Source organism: Anser brachyrhynchus, assembly GCF_964034855.1.
Source record: "Anser brachyrhynchus genome assembly, chromosome: 6".
Lineage (NCBI taxonomy): Eukaryota > Metazoa > Chordata > Aves > Anseriformes > Anatidae > Anser > Anser brachyrhynchus.
Genome location: NC_137700.1, coordinates 42,581,043 through 42,602,874, shown reverse-complemented (window position 1 = coordinate 42,602,874; position 21,832 = coordinate 42,581,043). Strand labels below are relative to the sequence as shown.

General features: G+C 46.4%; 1 protein-coding gene and 1 long non-coding RNA gene across 2 annotated transcripts; both read right to left on the bottom strand.

The window, feature by feature from the left end:
• Window positions 1-1,411: 1,411 nt before the first annotated feature.
• Window positions 1,412-3,225, bottom strand: FOXI2 (forkhead box I2). The gene is made up of 2 exons (XM_080596640.1): window positions 2,795-3,225; window positions 1,412-2,671 (listed from the first exon to the last, which is right to left on the bottom strand). Exons 1-2 carry the CDS (start codon window positions 3,183-3,185, stop codon window positions 2,448-2,450), a joined length of 615 nt encoding a protein of 204 aa, XP_080452766.1. The 5' UTR covers window positions 3,186-3,225; the 3' UTR covers window positions 1,412-2,447.
• Window positions 3,226-4,484: 1,259 nt separating this feature from the next.
• LOC308196893 lies at window positions 4,485-21,787 on the bottom strand. Its single transcript, XR_013952484.1, has 6 exons — window positions 15,960-21,787; window positions 10,960-15,646; window positions 7,924-8,610; window positions 6,409-6,976; window positions 5,589-5,727; window positions 4,485-5,453 (listed from the first exon to the last, which is right to left on the bottom strand). It is a non-coding gene; the product is annotated as an uncharacterized lncRNA (long non-coding RNA).
• Window positions 21,788-21,832: the final 45 nt, after the last annotated feature.

The following is a 21,832-nucleotide window of genomic DNA, read 5'->3' as shown; positions in this document are numbered from 1 at the left end:
TTGTTGCGTGTGTTGATTTTACCTACACAGTACAGCTGTGCAAAATTTGTCTGTACCCACTCTTTTATTTATTGCATTTATTACGGAGCTCTCCTGGTAAGGGATAGCAACTCTACAAACAGACAATTCTTGCTTTTGCAATTAGATTAAAACATAGCTAGGATTAAAATTCTAGGGGTCAGACTCGGCAAACAAACCACAGCTGGTGGTTTGGGAATATTCTTAAAACCCCCAGCCTCTCTCCTTTTCAGCTACTGTCTCGTTCTGCCGAGACGGCAGGGACAGCACGGACAGCCCCGGCGTGCTTTTGGAGCTCATCAGACCCTTCCTTTCCTCCCAGCTAACCCGGCAGACACCCCGCAGGCACTGTTTGCAGGCAACCGAAATGGTTGCGCCCTCATGAGAGGGAGGTCATTGTGCACACCCGAGCTTTGCCCAACGCCTTCCGTGAGGAAAAGCCGCCGGGGCTGACGAGCAAATTCCGCACGGCTGTTCTTTGTGAAGACACCCATTGTCTGCGAGGAGCAGGGGCGAGCGCTCCCAACCCGCCTGGCTTCGGACCTGAGGCCGGTCCCACACCGCAGTCCAAGAACGAAACGTTCTGCACGTGAGCACGGAGCCAGCGGCCGCGTCCTGGCCCCACTGCACGGCCGGTTCCTGGAAGGATGAGTTACGGTTACCTGACAGTCCCTTCTCGTTCTTGCATCGGCCAACGTGATGCTCTCGAGTAAAGAAATCGTGGCTATCTCATCGTGCTGAAATCTAACTGGATAAAGAAACTGCCTAATTCCTTATCTCCGTAGTTTCATCCATGAATAATGAACCCACACTGTTGTTATCTATTGCCAGTACTAAAGCATCCCCTGTAAAAAGCACAAGACAGAAAATGTGACACAAACTATGGATGAATAATCATTTTGTACCATTAACTATGAGATTTCCTAAACTTTTCCATAGTATGTTGATATAAGCCCAAGTCTCCAGCATGTCTTTGTTAATATGCACCATGAACACCATTCCCTGCTCTGCTTGGGCATGCCGTCAGGTAGTGACACCTTTCAACCCCAATGCCACGTTTTTTGAGGGGAAAATGGTGAAAAGCTGCGAGCTCTTTCCTTGGTGCCACAGCCACCCCCGTGCTCAGCAGAAGCTAACACTGCAGTGGGCAGCCGGGTGCCCAGAACTTGGTTTTTAAGGACCCCGAGACCTGGAGATCCCAGAAATAGCACCAAAATGCTGGGATTTGTAATTTTTCCTGTATGAAGCTTTTTACAAAGAGCAGATTAAAAAAAAAAGGAATTTGACCGTGTAACCTTAACACAGGATCGTGGCTGACAAGTTCAGCTTGCTTTTCTCTTTACTCTGGGTCTACTGAAGTTGGATATTTGCAAATCAAAACGAAAAACCCAGGTTTCTGCTTTTTTTTTTTTTTTTGAAACTACAGCAATAATGTTGTTAGCTTTTTATTTGAGAAAAGTGTATTTTTGTCCTAAGCAAGAAAGAGTGGGACAGAGGAGACAGAGCCACGAGGGAAAGGCAGCGGACTGTATAATTCTCAGCTTTGCTTTCTTCAGACTCTGAGACCTTCGAGGAGCAACTGGGAAGCAGGACACAGGCACTGGGCGCTGGTGAGCAGGCGCGGGCAGCCAAAACCCTCGCGTTTCAGGTCTTAAATGAAAAGCCCAAATGGAAAGTGGGGCTGTGGACCGCTACAGTCGCACTTTTCTGGAGCTTTGGAAAAACCACGGAGCTGGGACGTCCCGTACGAGGTGGGAGAGCCAGCGGTGGACGCGGGGGGATCGGGCAGTGGGGGATCAGGGGGATCGGGCTGCAGGGGGATCACCCCGCGAGCCTCTGCCAGGGCGGCCAGCGGGGAACCCGGCAGTGAAAGAGCTCCCCAGCGGGGATCCGGCGCAGTTTTGGACGCTCGATTAAAGCTGAAATTCTTCGTATAAATTAGCGTCGGCTCCGCGGGCTGACACAAAGATGAGCTTTTGTGTTTGGAAAAAAAGAACCCGGAGGGGGGGGTTATGCAGAAGGACCCCACGGCAGCCCCGGCCCCGGGGGGGGGGGGGAGGTGGGGGGGGCACATCCCACTGACCCTCCCCGCACCCTCGGCACCTGCCGGCCCAGCCACGTCGGGGGACCAAGGTTAACCTCCCCCGGGGCTGGATATTAAAGCCCCTCCGAGGTGTCCGTGGGACGGGACGGGACGGGACGGGACGGGAGGGGAGGGACCGGACGGGTCGGGCCGCCTCAGCCCACGGGGATGGGCGCGGGGCTTCAGGGCCCCGACGGGGAGAGCTTCCCGCAGCCCCCCCGGCTTCGCTCCCAGCACACACACAGCCCTCGTTCCGCCTCTGCCAGTTTATATCTCTACAAAAATGTACATTTCCGCGCTACAAAAACGCTCCTCGAGGAGCAAATCGCCGTCGGGGGGGGAACGCTCACGCCTGGGCCCCGGCGCGGCCGAAGGGGGCCCCGCTGGAGCTGAAGCCGCCGGGGGGGCCCCGCAGCCCGGCCGGGCAGGAGGAGCCCCCCGGGGCCCCGCCGCTGCCCCCCGCCCCGTCGGGCGGTCCGGCGTCGGGGCGCCTCTTCCTCTTCCTCCTGAAGGTGCCGTTGTCAAACATCTTCTCGCAGTTGGGGTCGAGGGTCCAGTAGCTGCCTTTGCCTGCGGAGAGAGGAAGAGCCCCGAGCCCGTCGGCCGCGGCCCGGGCCCCGACGGGGAGGGGAAGGAGGGAGGGGGGGCTCGGCTCGGCTCCGCTGCGACCCCATCCCCTCCGGGGCTCCTTACCCGGGTCGTCGTCGTCCCGCGGCACCTTCTTGAAGCAGTCGTTGAGGGAGAGGTTGTGGCGGATGGAGTTCTGCCAGCCGGCCTTGCTCCGCCGGTAGAAGGGGAAGGTGTCGGCCACGAACTGGTAGATCTGGCGCAGGGTGCGGCGCCGCCCGGGCGCGCTGTGGATGGCCATGGCGATCAGCGCCGAGTACGAGTAGGGCGGCCGGGGGCTCTCCGGCGGCGGGCGGGGGGCGGAGGGGCCGCCGAGCCACGGGCAGGGGGCGGCGGGCGAGGGCCGGGGCCGGGGCAGGCTTAGGGTGAGGGGCAGGGGCAGGGGGAGGCCGGCCGGGCGGCCCGCCCCGTCCAGCAGCAGCTCCCGGCCGCGGGGAGGCGGCCCGAAGGCGTGCATGCTCCCGCAGCGCCCCGCTGCCCGCCCGCCCCGTTATATAGAGCCCCCCCGCCCCGCGGGGACGGCCCCCCCCCCCGGGGTCCGCACCCCCAGCCTCCCCCCCCCGGCTGCACCCCCGTGCGGGGTCTGCGGGGCTGTGGCACGGCAGTGGGAGAGCCCGGGCGGCCTTGGGCCAGCGCCGACTCCCAGCAAATGAACGCGCTTGCAATAAGCCATCAGCGCGCTCTCCGGTATTTCGGTACAAAACAAAAAATGCTGTCACCCGAAAATTGAAATTTCCCGTTGCGAACACCCTGAAAGCGCGCGCGGTCCTGTACGTACACATGTGCCTAACACCAACCTCCTTAACTCGAACTAAACTCCTCTCCGTGATGAGGAAATGCGGTGTGCTCACACCCTTGCTGGCCCACAGACAGAGCTGTGGCAAAACCAAACCAAAACAAAACACAAAAACAAACAAAAAAAAACCAACAAAAATTTAAAAAAATTAAAAAAACAAGAAATTCGGTGTGGGAGTTGGGCTTTCTGTTTGGTCTGGTGCCCACAGCCTGGGTTAGAAGAGGAGGAAAGGACTTTTTTTCATTTGGTACTGCTGGCATTAAAGTAAAATTTGCACTCTGCTTTGCTCAACATCAAACCGTGCACCTGTACCACGTTGGTGCAATACTGCAGCCAAATGGTTTCTACTTTGAATCATTCAAAATGATTTCAAATGTGCATAACTTGATTCTCACTTCTTTTTTTTTTCTGACATATGCATGACATCCTATAAAAAGTTTTCTTCTGCATTTCTTATTCTCCAGTAAAAGCGGACTTTGGGGTTCTGCTTTTCCCACCAATGTGGAAACACCGAGAAGAAAATCACCTAAAATTGTTCGTCTTTTATAGAAAACATCAGTTGATGAAAAAAAAAATATTTTAAATTCTACTTGTGTGCATTCTCTTGCTGTAGAGTACCTCCATCTTTTAGAAATTTCAGACTAGTCCTGAGACATACAGGAAAAATGGCTTTATCAGTAGCTATAGCTATAGAGAAATGTAAATGGGCTACTGATCTGTGGTAAGGAACTAAAATACTTCAGGTGACATCTCATACAAATAAATTCATTTCCAATTCTTAGTCCACAACCTGTATTCTGGGTCTGCAAATGCAGCTGTGAAAGAACGTCTGTATCACTAGATCTTTGCATTTTCAGTACCATTCTTACGTCTGAAACACTTTTTTTCTAGACCATTATACTCTGTGTGTGTAAAATTCACGTTCCCGTGGCAGGTCGGTGTCATCCAGTGCGCTCTCCCTGGGAGCGGCTCGAACCAGATGCTCCAGAGACCCGAGAAACACTTAGGAGATCGAGTTTCTTCCTAATGCAAGACAGCGGATAGCTTTTGCCCCGGAGCATGAGCATTATAACACATTTCACATATATATATGGGTGCTATAACCCGTTTTACACGTAGATGTATGCATATAGGCTTATGTCAAGCCCCTGCGCCAAGCCAAGGGTCCGGCTGCTTTCCGACCTGCTCAGCGCTGACCATACCTCCTGCACCATGGCTTTGCTGGGGCCCCCGCCCTGGCCCTTGCCATGTCGCGATAATTTGATAGTGAAGGCTCACTGCTGACCGCCAGGCCACGCAGCAAGGCACACCGATGTGTCCGAACTTCCAAAAAAATGCTTGCAAAAAGCATGCCAGTTGTCTGTATCCATGGCCATTTGCACCTTCGTGAGGCTGAAAAAAAAAAAAAAAAAAAAGTAAAAAAGTTGAAAACCTTACTCTATAACAAATAATTTTCACTGAACACTTATGCATGCTCACTGAGAAATTACGAATAACTGCTACTGACAGGGGATTCAGACCAACTGGTAAATTTAGGCATATTTTTAGAAGACCCATCTTCAAATCCCAGGTGGGCGAGGGGTGATACCCCTTCCAGCTCCGTGAGGTCGGCTCAGCAAACAACCAGCCGCTGTTCCCTGAGCTCACTGCTCTTGTTGATGTTGCAGGGACACCCACCCCCAGGTCACCCCCCAGGATCGTGGAGCGGCTGCCCACGGGTTTCTCACAAGGCAGGTTTGTGTCCTGTGCCCCCGCTTGGCTGTGCCCTGCCCGTCCATGGGCTACAGCTGCCACCCCAGGGAGAGGCAGGATGTGTTCGTAGCCATCGGGTCAGAGCAGCCGGGCACTGGGGTGGTGGTTGTGTTCGTCCTGGGCCTCGTGGCAAACTTCAGCGTGGGCTGGCTGAGCTTTCCGGTAGGTTTCAGACATCTGCCGTGTAAGCAAGAGAACGCATTTAATGTATTTTCTAAAGGTAGAAATGTACAAGTCTGCAGAGAGCTCGTTAAATTCTCCCTTTCTCGGTAAAGCTGACCCCCCCCAGGACACGAAAGCACTCGCACGCACCGTGTTTGTTACTGCTGGCTGCTTCTGGCTTCACAGGAGCCCTTTTACTAGGAGGCAGCAGCCTCTGCTAAACACCGAAACACAGCTCCTTAACCGCTTTACGCTGCGTGACCCGCGGGAAAAACACCTCCGGCTCTCGCTGCGGGAGAGGCACCAGCTCGCAGCTTGGCTTTGCTTCTGCTCCGGCTTCACCCGAAACCCCCAGCTGGGAATTTCCCGGGCGGAGCCGTGGGCTGGAGGAGCGGCACCTCGCACCCCCCGCAGCCCCCCGCACCCCGCAGCTCCCCGCACCCCGCAGCCCTCTGCACACCCCCGCACCACGCAGCCCCCCGCACCCCCCCGCACCCCTCCGCACCCCCCCGCACTCCGCAGCCCCCCGCAGCCCCCCCGCACCCCGCACCCCGCAGCCCCCCGCACCCCGCAGCCCCCCGCACCCCCCCGCAGCCGCGAGCCGCGGGGCTGCGGTGCCACCTAGCGGGGTGCTGGCTGCCGCCGGCCGGCCTCGCACCGCCTCGCCTCGGCTTTGCGGGCCCCCCCCGCACCCCGCGTGGGTGATTTCGGTTACAGCAGGGGCCGCAGCGGCGCCGTGCGGCCGGCCCGTGGGTGCAGCGGGCGCGGTGCGTGCTCGGGGCGCTGCGTGGTCAGCGCCGGGTGCCTGGGGCAGGTAGAGGGGCCAGGTAAAAGGAGGGCACCCCGGTGGCTGTGCCCCGGCTCAGCGCCTCCAGCCCGTCCCAGTCCGTTCCGCCAGGCCTTTCAAGCAAACAGGGCGAGCTACAAAAGAGGAGCACCCTTTCTGAGGTCAGGGTGGTGAGAAGCGAACCTGCCGCGTTAAAACTCAGAGCCCGGGATGCCAGCGCCAGGAGTTTTGCCAGTTTCTGTCACCTGCCTTAAAAATGAGTACCTGGAAAACCTCGCCATCCCCCAAAACGACAGCAGAAAAGCAGGCAACTCCCAAAGCACGTTAGGGCCGAGATTAAATACCACCACCACTCAACACCGAGCGTTTTCCCCAGGTGTTGCGGTGAGGGTTGGCAGGTCCACCAGGCATGGCCGTAGGTGCCACATCTCCCACGGCACATCTCGTCAGCTGAAAATCCTCCCGCTGGGGTCAGGCGGGGCACTTCGCCCACCTCCAGGGCCAAGTCCTCCTCGGAGGAGGATTGACTCCCCCGCACCGCTTCTCAACACATCCCCTTGTTTCTGCAGCCAAAATAGCGCAGGTAAATCTGAAGGGGGTGTACAGAGCCCGGTTGTGCTGCTCACCTGGGAGGGGGCTGAGGGAAGACTGAAGGGCAGCAGTTCACTGGAACAAAGCGTTCTGCAACTTTCTGGCGGAGCTGATTGAAAGGTGGGTGGTTTGCACCAAAAACATCAGTCTGCGATTTCTTCTGAAATGGCGCACTTGAGAATAAACTCCCCTCATTAAAAATACAAAGAAGTGGGAGAAGGTGGAATACACACACACAATGAGAGATGACAAACAACACGTAATTTAACACGAACTACTCAGAATTTATCAAAACAGAAAGAAATTCAGCAAATATTGTGACTACGAACCCAAATATTATTTTGAATTTAACACAGCTCTGCTCGTTTGGCATTACAATTACTAGCTAACAAATGGGCATTTTTCAGGTCAATCAAGCTTGAGCCAATTAGGCTGTGGCAATTAACTAAATTAAGTATAAAATTAGAATTCACATAATCTCAGCAATTATGGTTTAATCCTGTAATGCATCTCTTAAAAGAAACCAACAAGAGAGACAGATCTACTGGAGTTTGCAACATTTCAATTACACAATGCATTATGATTTATTTTAATATCTAACATTCAGCAGATCAGGCAATACTTTTCCATGGCTACATTAAGAATGGCTTAGTACGAGAGAAGTGGCATTTGCATTTTTCAGTCTACTGTGTCTCAGAATAATAGAATTTGCATACATCAAAGGTTTTGGCATCATATGCAGCTCCTGAGATGTCATGTCCTGATTATTTGAATGTATATACTTTGCATGGCTAAATCATTTCATTTATATGCACTTCTGATTATTCATGAAAATGTATGGGTTGGAGTTCATCCATAACTTTTCCTCTACCTTTATCAGAGTTCCAGTATTTAATTCAATCAGTTAATTTTCTTCCTGTCCATATATAAATATATATATATATGCACATAAAAAGTTGTAACAGCAATTTTTACTTAATTAAAAGTTTTTAAAGTCTGGAATGTCTTCTTTCAGAAACATCTGCAATTTCTATTGGCTTTATCAAAACTAAGCTTTTATCTTTCATTGCTTGAAAAAAGTACCAGTCATCTGAAATGTGTGCACACCTGCGATACCTCAGAGGAAGAAGAGGCAGCTTCTCCAATGCGGGACGTTTTATCATCGGCAGCTGGCAAATGGTAAAGCTCAGCAGAACGGCTCGGTTGCTTCACGCACGTGATTCAAGATGCTGAAGTTATGGGTGACTTTTAAGTGATTCACATTACAAAGCAATAAACGCAACGAGATCACCTGGCCCACCGACAGGCTTTTGGTAGAGTCTCAGGTCCCTCCATGAAGTTGTGGTGTGCCACAGCCCACGGCTTGGGGTTAAATAACGGGAATCACTCGTGTTGAAGCAGGATGCGCACCCGGCTGTGTTCCTGGACAGCCTGGAGGAAGGGGCTGTCATTCCCGGCCACAAGCTTGTGGTCAGAGGAAAAATCCTCCTGCTGGCCAGGCGGAGAGCTTGGGGTGAGGATTCCTTGGCTGTGGGGCAAAGGAAAAGTGCGGATGCATCCTGGCTGGGTGGGCAAAGCGATGTCTTAAACCAGCAGGTGTACAGCTTCGCTCTGAAAACAATCACCCAGTTGCTGCTGTTGGAAATTTAACTTTCAGGCATGCGTCGAGCACAGCAGTGAGAAGATGTGGCACATAACAACAGGTGCTGCACCTAACGTTCACATCTGCCTGCTTAAGGTAGTGCTGTTAACTCCTCAGTAAGTGGCTTTTCTGGGCTCTAAAAACATGAATCTCTGCGAAAGAAAAGCAGGACATGATGAAAAAAAGAAATAAGGGGGCACCAATAACATTTTGTTTTAACGTTTCAGAAATTTAAAGTCACAAGCACAAAAGAGAGTTAGCACCTTCCCAGCATGATAAGACTGTACACTTCTTCATTAAGTTTTCTTTCAGTCTAACTTTTTAGACTTCGGTCAGTGCTTTTTTATTTTTTATTTTTTATTTTTTATTTTATTTTTTATTTTTTATTTTTTATTTTTTATTTTTATTTTTTATTTTTTATTTTTTTTTCCTCTCTCATTAAAATGATCCTGGATCAGGACCTGAAATTCAGAAGAGGTTGCCTTGAAAAATAAATTGACTGCAGCATCATTAGGGAGCAAACGTGCTGCAAATCATTCAGCAGCAATTTGGACATGAAAAGGGTCCGGCAGGAAGCTCTCCGTATGCTCCAGCCAAACACTTTCTGCCTTCCGGTATGATTGGGGTTTGAGATGCCTGCCAGGAAAATCTGTCTGAAAGAAAGTGGGAAATGCATTGATTTGTTTGTCTTCCTTTGTCCATTACATTTCATATTAAAGAGCTGTCTTCTTTGGTATCATCTTGCATGGCTATATGGTTATATATTCTATGCATGTGGAATATTTTTCAGAAAATCCATTTTAGAACAGCTTTTAAAATGTCACTGGTGTTATGTTTCATCTATTTCCACCTATAACTCCAGGCAACTTTAGTACTGTGACCTCAAAAAAAGAGCAAAATTATAATTAATGCCTTTTAGAAATATCTAAAATGACCCAAAATAACTTTTTCAGACACAACAGGATTCCATTTTTCAACGCTCAAATTTCATGTTCTGCCAGAGTTAGAAAACATGTAGTATAAAAGTATGAGTTATATAAAATAGGACATACAAATATTTTAATGCTCAGTATATTACATTTCTATTTCACTTTTATTTCCTATTTTATTTCAGCTCTTCAGGAATCTGGTATAGAGAGACCCTTTCAGTTTGATAGTGTTCAGACATCAATATAAAGTGTCTGGTCTGTTGAATTCTGGAGGTGTAACATCTGCCTTTTATTGAGAAAAAAAATAAATATTATTTTATGTATTTTATGGAAAGACCATCAAACTGTAGTGGCCCTTACTACAAATCTTTCACACCTTAGCACCTAGATGGAAGGGGGATGCAACCCTCATTTCAGTGGTAGAGTTTGTTGTGGTTGCAGCACCAGGACAATTTGTCTGTTTATGAGAGAAGAATGAAGAAGTCAAAGGGTTTCTTCTCCACATTCAGTAAAGAAAACACATTTGCCCCCAAATTCCCAACCACCTCTCCTGAAGAGCTGGTGTCGCTCCTTTCCCCAAGGAGCATCTCCTTTCCCGTTATGCCCATGGACTAAACAGAAGATCAGTATCAAATGTTGGATGTCCTGTAGCAGTGCCAACACAGAAGGGGCAGCACTTTGGGAGCATCTTGTGGTGCTGCAATGGATCAACAAGGAACCTCTTTTTATTTTTTTTTCTTTTCTTTTTTTTTTTTTTTGCATTTTTTATTAAGTAGGCTATTCATTACTGCAAAACTCATGTTTAATGGAAAGACATTGCAGAGAATGTCTCCTTGAGGACCTGCTTTGTTTTTGAAAGCCTTTATGAGTGTTTACATCATGCTCTGTGATTTATTTTCAGATCGGCTGAGCCTTGCTGTGCTGGACGGTGGACAAAACCCATTTATTTCCCTGGCCAGGAAGCCCATCTATCAAAGAGAACATGAGGCGTGCTGCCAGCCAGGAGCCCGCGAGCTGGACGTCTGCTCAGCTGCTGATGCCAGCTTGCCCCCCTTTCTGATTTCCACCCAAAAATTTAGCAAAACAATGGACAACTTCTCCTTGGTGGTGTTATTTGGAGTACACCAACCATATTGCCGCAGCCAGTGCTGAGGGGTATCTGGAGGAGCAGGGCATGGTAACAAAAGTTCCCCTGAATACGGCTCGAGCATCCTTGGCTCTCTGTTCCCTTCCTGCCGATCTGCTCACCGTCTGCAGGCACCAGATTATGTAAATTTCTGTCCAGAAATTTACATAATCTGATGAAGGACAGACAGAGAAACTCGCAGCGGAGCGCAGCCCTTACCCCCGCTCCTCCAGCTGTTAGGCATCGCGTGGGAACACCTCTCCGGTCACTGCAAGGCATTAACAGCTGAGCTTTCAGGCTCCTGGCCTCCTCTGGGGGCAGCTTGAGCTATTAGCCAGTTTCATTTTCTGCTGGTTGTTTATGTTTCTTTGAAGTCCACCTTCATTAGTTCCAAGTGACTGCCTTTGGATGACTCTCCCTGGCAGGAGTTCCAAGCCCAAACTCACCTGTTTTCACCAGGCAGCGTCCAATGTCCTGAGGATTTTGCCCGTCATCTCATCAATAAATTTGCTTGACAGTGTTTGTACTTTTAACTGCTCACCTTTAATTCTTCATTTTCTGACTGCTGTGTAAAGAAGTCAACAGTTAAAAATATCCAGCCTCATTTTGTTGACACTTGGAGTATTGCTCATATTTACAAGTTCAGGACCTTCTGCTACTGGCTGCCGTGTATCTAACACACCACTAAGTGGGGTTTGTTTCCTTGCAACACTGGCTTTGCTCCTGTGCAAAGGTGTTTGACCCTGAACAAAGCCTAAATGAAAGGAGATTTTTGACATAGCATTTTGCACTTGTTTTGCACATTATAGACAGCTACAACTCACTAACCAAAGTGCAGGGGAGAGATAACCACGCACCTGGAACTCAGCTGTGTTTCAGGAGTCAAAGGGTTTGAAGCTGTGTACAAATGTAAGTGAGCCAAGGGCTAATTTAACTTGCTGGGGCCTGAGAGCATGCTTGGAGTCACCATTAGGGTCAGAGAAATACACCTTACCTAGAAATAAAATGAAATCTACCTTTTAGCAACACCAAGACTCTTGCCAAATGCAGTCTGCTGAGCTGGAGAATTTGAGCATTGAAAAACTGTTACAAACAGCTGATATAACTGATAACCTGGAAGCACAGAGACGCATCGCCCTTACACAGAAGTGATCTTGGAAGAGAGAAGGCTTGCAGCCAACGTTGGACTTGCATCTGCTGCTGACATCTTCCTCATATATTAGTGTGGTAAATCACACGCTACGTTCAGCACCTTGACCATGATGACCAAAGCGACAGCCTTTTCTAACTGTTCATTACGGTTTATTTTTTTGAATTTGATTATAATACCAAAAACAAATTCTTTTTTTCCAGCCCACTTTTTTAAGTAGGCTCCTTACTATACCTTTCATCACAACAATACAAATAAAAAATAATAACAAGGATTTTAAAAATAATAATAATCCCAGAGGGCAGGGCATGTTAATTTGATGCATTTCGTATATGCAACACCTCAAAGATTCCAGTGATACAAAATCAACCTGAAATCATATTCACGGTTCAGCAAGTCTGTCATTTCCCGTTGAAAGGAAGATCAGGGCTATGTGGCATATCAGATTTATTTATTTTAGATCGTACTTTGCTGTATGTGGCGTAACTGGTAGGAAACTACAAGATCAATTGCTCACTGAAGCATTTCTTACAGAAAAAGAGTCAAGGACGTTACTTCTGAGAAAAATGTTTTAACATCAGGTGCAATATGTTACACAAAGCCCAATTTCTCACTCTCAGCCTCCCCATAGGCTGTTTTTCCAAAAGAGCACCACCTTCCCGTCCCCACATTGACAAAGTTTGCTTGTCCCATATGGGAGATTTGTTTGGGTATGTCCCATACCCACTCCATACGGGAGATTTGTTGTCCTGCTCCGGAGCCCCAGACAAAGCCAGGCTGGAGAGGGGCTCGGGACATTGGCGCGCCACTGATCCGTGAGCTGGTACAAGTCACCAAAACCTGACTCAAAGTCACAGGTCCGACCTCCCATTTACTTTAATAGGTTTGGTTCAGCCAATTAGGCCCTTTTTCCTTCAGATCTCATCTGTATAAAGGATGGCGTTAGTACTTACAGCCTTGTGGGACTAATTGCCTGTGAAGTCACTTTGAGACCTTGGAGAGAAGCACTAGTGATATTAATTATTGTTATAGATACTATAATGTTAAACATAAGTTCATACATTTATTTGGAAAAGAACTTGCAGAATCTAAGGAACTGAAGCCGCCCCCAGGCTATTTAATTATTTTATCGCCCTTCGTTTGAAAGGTGATGCCTCTGCTCTATTTTTCTTCTCGCACTGCGATGTGCCAACCCCTATAAGCCCATGTCTGTGTTAAAAATGTGGTTCGCTGACTCACACAGGTCAGAGATAAAAAGAAGTATTGTTCACTTAATAATTTCTACTTCTAGGTTTTCTACAACATACATTTTTTCTTTATTCGAATGCTTTAATTTTGTTCCCATGAGATACAATTAATTTGCTACTGTAAAAAGTCAGGATGAGCAGGGATTCAGAAAGCTAGGCTATAACAGTGCCAATTGGACTATGCAAAAGTATAGTATTTGTTATAAATATGAAGTATTTGGCAGACAGCTTTCTTCTCATGATATAATACATTCAAACCAATGAAATATTCAGAGGGCAAAATTAATCTCTGCCCATGTTTACTGACATGAATGATGCCGTACCAGGTAGGTACCAAAGTGCCACAGCACAGGATGAAAATAAAACGTGTAGATTATTTGTAAGGATGTAATATTATAACAAGCACTATTTGTCACTGTCCTAACACAAACCACAAATCTGAGGAACTGTTCATAGAAAACAGCAGAAATAGAAACCTGACCCTGGAAAGAAGTTACTCTGTACTAAAGGCACTCCCTAGAGGAACTGGTGTCTCGATTTTTCCACCAAATGACCAGGGCAAATTAAAAACAACTCACTGCAGCTAAGGAAGAGTGAGTATTTACCACTATACTAGCAGCAAGCCTACTTCAATACTGGCGTTTCCAACCCAAGCTGGGAAAGCAGCTCTCATCGTATCCTGGGTACATTGGCTGACTTTCTTGCCAGTAGAAGTCAGCCAGCAGCCCGTAATTATTCTGAATATCTTCCTGGAACCTTGCTGCCATAAATGGTGCCATCTTTTGAGTAATATATCATTGGTATGCCTTGCTCAGATTATTACACTAATATATCATTAGAGCAACAGCTTGCTTCGGTGATGGATTGGTGTAATGCGGTGTGAGAGCTACAGCTCGCTCGGGTAATGTATGATGCTCTTGCGCTGATGTATGGGACGGTGCATCATCGAGAGGAGCTGCTTGGATGATGCATTCCCCTGGAGACAGAGCAGCCCTACAATGAACAACCTGGGGACACTGCAGGGGGATGCTTCTTTTGCTTCCTTGCATCAAACCTTTGCTTTACAAGCTTACATGCTGATTTATACTGCTGACGAGAGAGGAATGTGGGGTCCTTGGCCTGCCTCTGGTGTCTCTGAGCTTTGGCTCACCTGGTGTCCTCCAAGACCTACCTGGGCAGAAAAGCTTTCTTGCTTTGATTACCTTCAGCATCATGCTGTCATGCTACCTTAAGCACCGTGAAACTCATGGACAGTCATCCACACAGCTGTTGAAAATAAACGAGATCACTAACACAGCTTAAAACATCTCTCAGTTTATGGAAAACACAAGGCTAAAACAAAATCTTCAAATACTTATTTTACAGTCTCTTACTGCACGTATTCTGGGCTCAAAGCTTGATGCAAAACCACTCACACCTGCCTACTTTCACATCAAGTGTTTTATTGCTTATTACCAATGTAAAGTTTTTACACTGGAAACACATTTCACACTAGTTTAAATTTTTGTTAAAATGATCGTGGTTGAATTCACTATTCTTCCATTTTTGTAGTTATGTCAGAGTACTGAAGGGTGAAAAATACGACAGCTCACTTTTGACCTGGGAATTGCATATATTTATTCCTAAAAAATGAAAAATGCCTTAGTAGTTTTTTTTCCAGATAGATTTTGTGCAACTCCTCAAAGGAAAAACAAACCCTGGGTTGTGTTAAGCTTTTGCTCTCACATGCACAAAACCAAATAATCATGGCCCATAACAAAAACATACAAAACAGATTTCTGGCAGAGCTCAAACTCAGGCTAGCTCAAGCTCAAAAGGAAAATATTTGCATGATATGACTCAGTGCAAACAGTTTACCTGCAGTTCTTTTTCCAGCTTTAATTACTGTGATTGTCACCAAGAAACCAGTGAAATTCAGCAAGGACACACAGAGGTTATGTTTTTCTTCTATCATGACAACAGCTCTGTTATGCCAACAATGTGAAAATATTTAAAATCATCAACAATCACTGCAAAAGTTATTCCTTCTATAAACAAGATGATAAAACCTGTAATAAAACAATCTGTTCTCTGTAATTTATTTTGTTTTTCAGACATTCACCTGACCTCTACCTGGTCTTTCTGCTAGCCTCTGGCATGATAATACTGTATTCCAGCCATTATATTCATGGAAATTAAATTAAGTAGTGGGTGGAAAAGTGAATTAAATTTAGTAAGTTAAACAATGCATGGAAATTGAACTATGAGTATTATGCATAACCTTTCCTATGCTGCTCTGTTCAGTGCTACTAAATGCATTTCGAGGGGCAGCGCTAAGTGACTGCATCTGCCACATAGGATACTTTCCTTTTTATAAACTGAATAATATGTTCATTTTATGATCTTTGCTGACCCTCCTTATCCTTAAATCCAGGCTGATCTGTCAGCCAACACCAGCTAGCCAGAACTTTCACCACCCACCACCAAATCCCATATAAAATCACCCTTGCACATGCAAATCCAAGCCTTTGCTCGCAAGGAGAGCACCTTCCCTGCTGAGGCTTTGCACAGTTAAGATAAAATCATACTGTTTCTCCTTCCCTGTGCCTCTAGGGAAGGTGCCCCCTGGCTTTGGTCCCAAGCCCAATGGTTCCAGCTTCTCCTCCTACATGACTGTGTTGGCACTGGTGCTGACCGCCTGCCCTTTGGGGTTTGGCTCCTCCACCCCTTTCCTCAGGTGCAGCAGACACAAATGTGCTGTGTAAAAGAAGAGAGAATTGACAGATATTCCTACATCAACTATTGACTTAACCCTCTGCAATCTTAAGGCAATAATCAGAAGTTAATCTGTGTGCAACATAAAGGACAAGGGACAAAGAAAGGAAGAGCATTTAAGCAAGGTATAACCCATTCATCCAGCTCTTGACTGTCTTCTTTCTGCCTGGTATGTTAGATCTAGTTAATTCACAGCTCTACCCATCTCCTCCCATGCATGTGTTTGCCAGGGCCTGTTGGAGACACCTGCAAAAGCTCCTACGGGATTTACGGGAGCCCACGCGGAAATACATACCTGGTTATTGTAGGTGTCTGTGTGACTGGAAGCGTCGCAATTCGATGTTTCGTATTTCCTGAATTCTCCCATTTCATCCTCTCCTGTCTAGCATATGAAAACGGAGCTCTCTAAGGCAATTAGTAGCAGTAGTAGTAGTAGTCGTAGTCGTAGTAGTCCAGTTTGTATGGTGGGTGGCTGAAGAAGAAGGCTCTACCAATACACACGTGTGACTACTGGCCCCCAGAACACGGACTCTAAGAATAATAGGGGAGAAAACAGAAGCATCAAGGAAAGAATGAAATTATATTGGTCGACATGGAAAGCAGGATTATTTATTGGCATTCCAGAAGATGAAATAAGAAGGAGAAATACCGAGGACAGCAAGGTGACTTTGCAGCAGAGAACAGAGCTTGTTTAAGTATATTAAGCAGCAGCAGCCAAGGTCAGCACCGTTGACTGGATGAGTGCAAGCGCTCTGGCTCCGTGCTGTGAAAGAAATGATAGGTAGATGGATGGAATTAGGCCAGGAAGGCCTTAAAATGAAGATGTATTGTTCAAATTTGCTATGTATACAAGAGAAAAACAGCTCACATATTGAGAGTGGTGAGATGCCGGCAACACGATGTCATAAAGAATGAAGCAGGAGTTTAGGTGGCTGAAATGAAGACTAGATCACATGAGAACAGCCAAGGACAACAAGTAAAAACCTCCCGGAAATGTGTTACCATCCTGTTACTTTCTTCTTTAATATTTACTCTGAAAAGAAGCACAGTGATATTTCCCAGAGCAAGGTGTTATGTTGAACTGTGTTGAGACCTCAGCTGCAGGAGCGAAGAGAAACATTAAAGATGGAGCTCAGTGCTCAAGCAAATAGCGTGATACTGTTTGCCAATTACCTTTTATAATGGTAAGCACTCACATAAGTTAAGAATAGTGAAAATAATCAGTAGCAGCACCAGGTTACAGATATTTCAAATTGCCAGAAAAGCTGAAAATACAAAGTTGTAGAATTTTGTATAGATTGGTTGGTTTATGACCATGGACATAAATCTGCCTGCAAAAAATACTCTTCTAGCATATCAAGCCAGCTAAAACACAAGCAACCATCTTATTATTAGCCCAGCAGAGTGGGAGCACAAATAAGGCAGGCAGATACCTGCCCTGTGAAAGTTATTCAGGCAGTTTTGTTGTGAGTGCAAGAACTGACCACATATGTTTTATTTTGTTTCAGCTTAGCTTCATTCACCTGGACACAGAAACTGAGAGCCTCAGGCTCGCTGAAAAATTGCTTTATTTAACAAAAAAAAAAAAAAAAAAAAAAAAGACTGATTGAAAAGATTACCTTGAAAGAGGGAGTAACTCTGGAAAAAGAGTATTCATAAAGTTTAACATGAGTTACATGAGTTACAGGTGTAATTAGGTTCCATGTAATTATCCTATAAAGAAATCTGAGTAAGGTAATGAAGTCTTATCAATGTTGGGATTCTCTTCAGTTATCCTATGGAACTATATGGTAAAGGTTTAATTCTCTCTGAAAGTCTGTGAATATTTAAATACTCTGAGTTTACAGACAGAGCTGGGAATATCACTTGTGGTCTCCCAAGTTCTATTTTACCGTGCTACTTAGGAATCACACTATATCTCCTTTTTCCCTAAAATTCTTCAGGTCTTTTAAAACAAATGAGTGGTTAATATAAATTTTAGGGGAGAATATTTGAACTTTCTTTCTTAGATCCTTCCATTTCAACAGCACTTCCAAGGTAGAGTGACCTCTATTTACAGATCAAAATCTATGATCCTGGAAAACTGATGGTGAGAGCACAGTCTCAGGGCTGTAGTTTGTCTGGTTTTGTCCCTGTTAGTTGCCATAAAAAATAAAAAAAAAAATAAAAATAAAAGTGATTAGAAGTTTGCTTATGCAGAGTAATTATGTTGCAGATCTCGTCTTCCTATTATGCTGCTAATAAAAACAACAGCCATGTATATCTTGGCCCAAAGAGGTTGGGAGTTTATTAAAGTTGTAAATTATGGATTCCACTAATGCAGGATAATAAGATCAAACAGCACACTGTGAGCAGTAATCATTCTCCTATTTTCATCTAATATTGCGTAGTTATTAGACTTTTTGTCCCTTATTAATCTTCTTTGACCTTCTTCCACAAATTCTCCTTCTTCTAAAAATGACTAACTGCTGAGAATGATAATGTGCTGATGAATGTCCATAAGGATAACGGGGCACGGCGTGTTACACAACGTGGGTGACAGAGCAAATGCCCTAGTGAGATTACACCAGCTCTGTTCCCCCTCTGACATGGGACTTGACCTGCTGGGCTCACGGGTAAGGACACGTCCTGGGGTAACGTGGACACCTAGGATACACTTCAGTAGTATATCCATCCCATGAAGGGACTGGGATGGTGATGATTTGAATAATATCAATTGACTATTTTTTGAACCTTGTCGGAAAAGAATAGGAGACCACAGCCCCAGACCCTGTTTTACGGGGAATCAGTATAGCAGCAGCATACAATAATACAACTAAATCATTCCTTCTGCTTGTGTTGGTGTGTAGTACAAAAATGTAAATATTTAAGGACCTCATAGCTTAGTCACATCAATCACAGCACCACAACTAAAGTGAGACAGAAATGCAACCTCTGTTGAGAAGTTATTTTCTCAACAAACTTTAATTCTTATCTCTTGATTGTTTTTTGCCCTTATGTGCAGGATAACAAAGAGAAACAAAAACAAAAACAAACCCTGCAAGTTTGGAGTTGATCATTCAATTCTGTTTGAACAAACAGTAAATAAGATCTTACGAACTATAGACAGTGTCTTGATGAGGTACATAAGGCATTCCAATAAACAAATAGCTAAGATACTAACATTTAAAAATCAGCAGCCCTGCACACAAAGTAATCAGTTTACTTGCTCGGTCCTTCTCTGCAATGTCCGCGATTTCTATGTCTCAGGTGTCACAGCAGAGACTGCTGGTCTCACAGTCCATTGGGAAAGGCTGATCCTTGTGCCCCTAGGTGACCGGGATCTGAGCTCCGAGCAGTGAGAACCTTCCCACCCCAAAATGATGACGCTGCGGCTGAATCTTCTAACGGCTTAAAGTTGCATCCCCCATTAGGCTGGGGATGGGAGACCAGGTGAAGCAGAAAATATATGTAAGTAGCTACACATCCCCATGTCTGGCTGATACAAAACAGCTGGAACAGCTGGATCCTAATGGCCACAGCAATGGTTGCATCATATACTCAGAGGACATTCACTATGGAAGAATAAAATTAGTCTCAATGGCATCTTGTGCTCAGCCAGGCAGCGTGCAGGGGAAGGTGCCCTGGCCTCCTGCATCGTGCACGCAGAGCCGGCATCTCCTGCTGCTCTGCACCTGCGGCCATCCCAGGTGGAAAAGTCCGTGCTCAGAGCCTGCGGAGCTGCACGATGTGCAGCCGTGAGGAGGAGCAGGAGGCTGAGGGCTGCCCAAAACCTACCGAGCACCGAGGGTTACTGCTCGTAACGAAGATGCTGCATTCGGTACGTGCTGTTTGCAGCAGGGGGCTAAAGAGTGTTATCCCAGCATGGAGAATAACAGCTTTTAAGGACTATTATGATTCTTTTATGCATAAGCAAAAAAAAGAGAAGAAAAACAAAACCCAAAAGCAGAAACCACCCAAATCCACCGTTTGTGTCATTCAATGGGCTCAGCGTGAACGCTAAACAGAAGGAAGTCACGAAAAGAAATAAAGCAGAGGCACTGTAAGCAGCAATGAACTGTTATCTCTCCATGGTGTCTGCTGCAATTCAGCAGGCAACAAGTGGACTATCACAGCCCAGAGCTGAGGTAACTTTTAGGACCCTATGAGTTTTCATATTGAACTGGTTGGATTTTTAGTGCAGGTGTTTCTGTGCACTGCAGGAAGCTGCGAGCATCGGACACACGTCCACCGAGTACCTGGAGTTTCAGCACTAGCACCACTAGGATGCAATGCAGAATAAGAACTTCCATGGCTTCACACTTGGCCAAACGGGTTATATTTCATGTGGTTGTTTTTAATTTTACACCCTCCATGAGGTTTTATTTCATTTGGACGTGTCCTGTGCTGCTTCTGCATTAATGTTCAGCACGTTTTAAGCACCGCTGGAAGAGACCTGCTTTCTGTATGAAGAGATGTGAGGAGACAGCAAAGCCAACAAACTAACCATGTGGCTGAGCATGCACTGCTCTATTCCCAATGTCACTTTTGTATACAATTCAGTGGCTTTCCTTTTCCAGTTGCTCCTATTTGTATTTCTCTCCTTTTCAGTGTACCATATTCCACCGGACGAAGGTCCTGCTGGCAGAAAAGGAACCATTTAGGGAGCCAGACTGAGGCCATTTCTTTGTCTCCTGGCACTAAAGCCACTGTGTGATGTTGCTGGCTACCAAAAGCAGAGGATTTGGGATGAGCAGCCACGCTGCAGACCACAATAGAGCATCCCTGGCACGGTGCAGAGCATACACGATGCATGACCCCACCGGGTCTGGTGCAATGGAGTAGCATCAATGGATATCATATGAGATATATGATATGCATATATGATATGCATATATCTCAATGCATAGATGAATGCCTGGGGATCACCCCACCACCTCACACAGAGCAGCTGGAGCAGGCCAGCCCCCTTGAGCAAATCCACTTCCCATTTCAGAGCTAGGGAGGGACAGGCTGGTTTGTCTCACAAGGAAATAAGAGCATGCCGGTGTTGCAGGAGTTGCTCTTAATTAATTAGAGTGATGGAAATCTTTCAAAAATCAGTTTTGGCACTCAGGATCTGACAGGCAGCTTGGCATCACACAGCAAGGTGACCGATCCAGCGGCGGAGCTGCCTTGGCCACGGCGGTGCACACGTGGGCTCTGTGCGAGAGGCTACAGGACAACGAGGGCAGTAAGGACACAGAATCCCAGAATCCCAGAATGGTTGAGGTTCAAAGGAACCTCTGGAGGCCATCTGATCCGACACCAGCTCAAGCAGGTTGCCCAGGGCCACATCAAGGCGGCTTTTGAAAATCTCCACAACCGCTCCGGTCAAGGTTCAAGGCAGCAGTAATGAGAGGGACATCAGCATCTCCCTGGTCTTGTCCATCGTCACATCTTCAGGGCCTGGCAGCGCTTCAGCCAGGAGGAACAAAGAGCCGAAGAGGCTGTGTCCATGCTGCACGGCACGGGCTCTGCTGGAGCCTGCTTGGAGGACGGAAATGCCTGGGGACGTGGGGACATGGTGTTGTGGATCCAAAGTGATGTTTAGGCCCTGCATAGGCCAGCCGGCTCCTCTTTCCCCCTTGCATACCAAAATGCACACAGAAACTATTAAAAGCTTGTCTCAGATTATTCTGTAAAGCGTATTTACTCCCACGTGTTCAAACACATATTTACTTTGCTTATTAGCAGTGTTTACTCTTCAGCTCTTTCTGAGCAGCCTCTGTTTCTTCTGTCTTTACAGAAGCAGCAGCTGTCACTAGTTACTTCCTTGGTCTGCTCTTTTTATATTCCTCACCTTGTATTTTCTTGCATATAAAGTCATTCTTGTATTCATACAATAGTCCCACAGACTGAGACGAGTTTTCCTTTCCCTCTGTGTGAAAAACCCCCATAGAACTGACCAAAGCAATAAGCAAAGCAGAAAATACATATCGAAAAAAAGCTGTGTCCACCAACCTGGTCATAAGTGCTTCTTTGGCCAACATCAGTGAACTCTGATACATATATATCTATCTATCTCTATATATCTATATATATCTATATATATCAGAGTTATATGATATATATATGAGTTATATGAGTTATATATATGAGTTATATATATACATAGTTATATGTATATATATACACATTTATATTTAC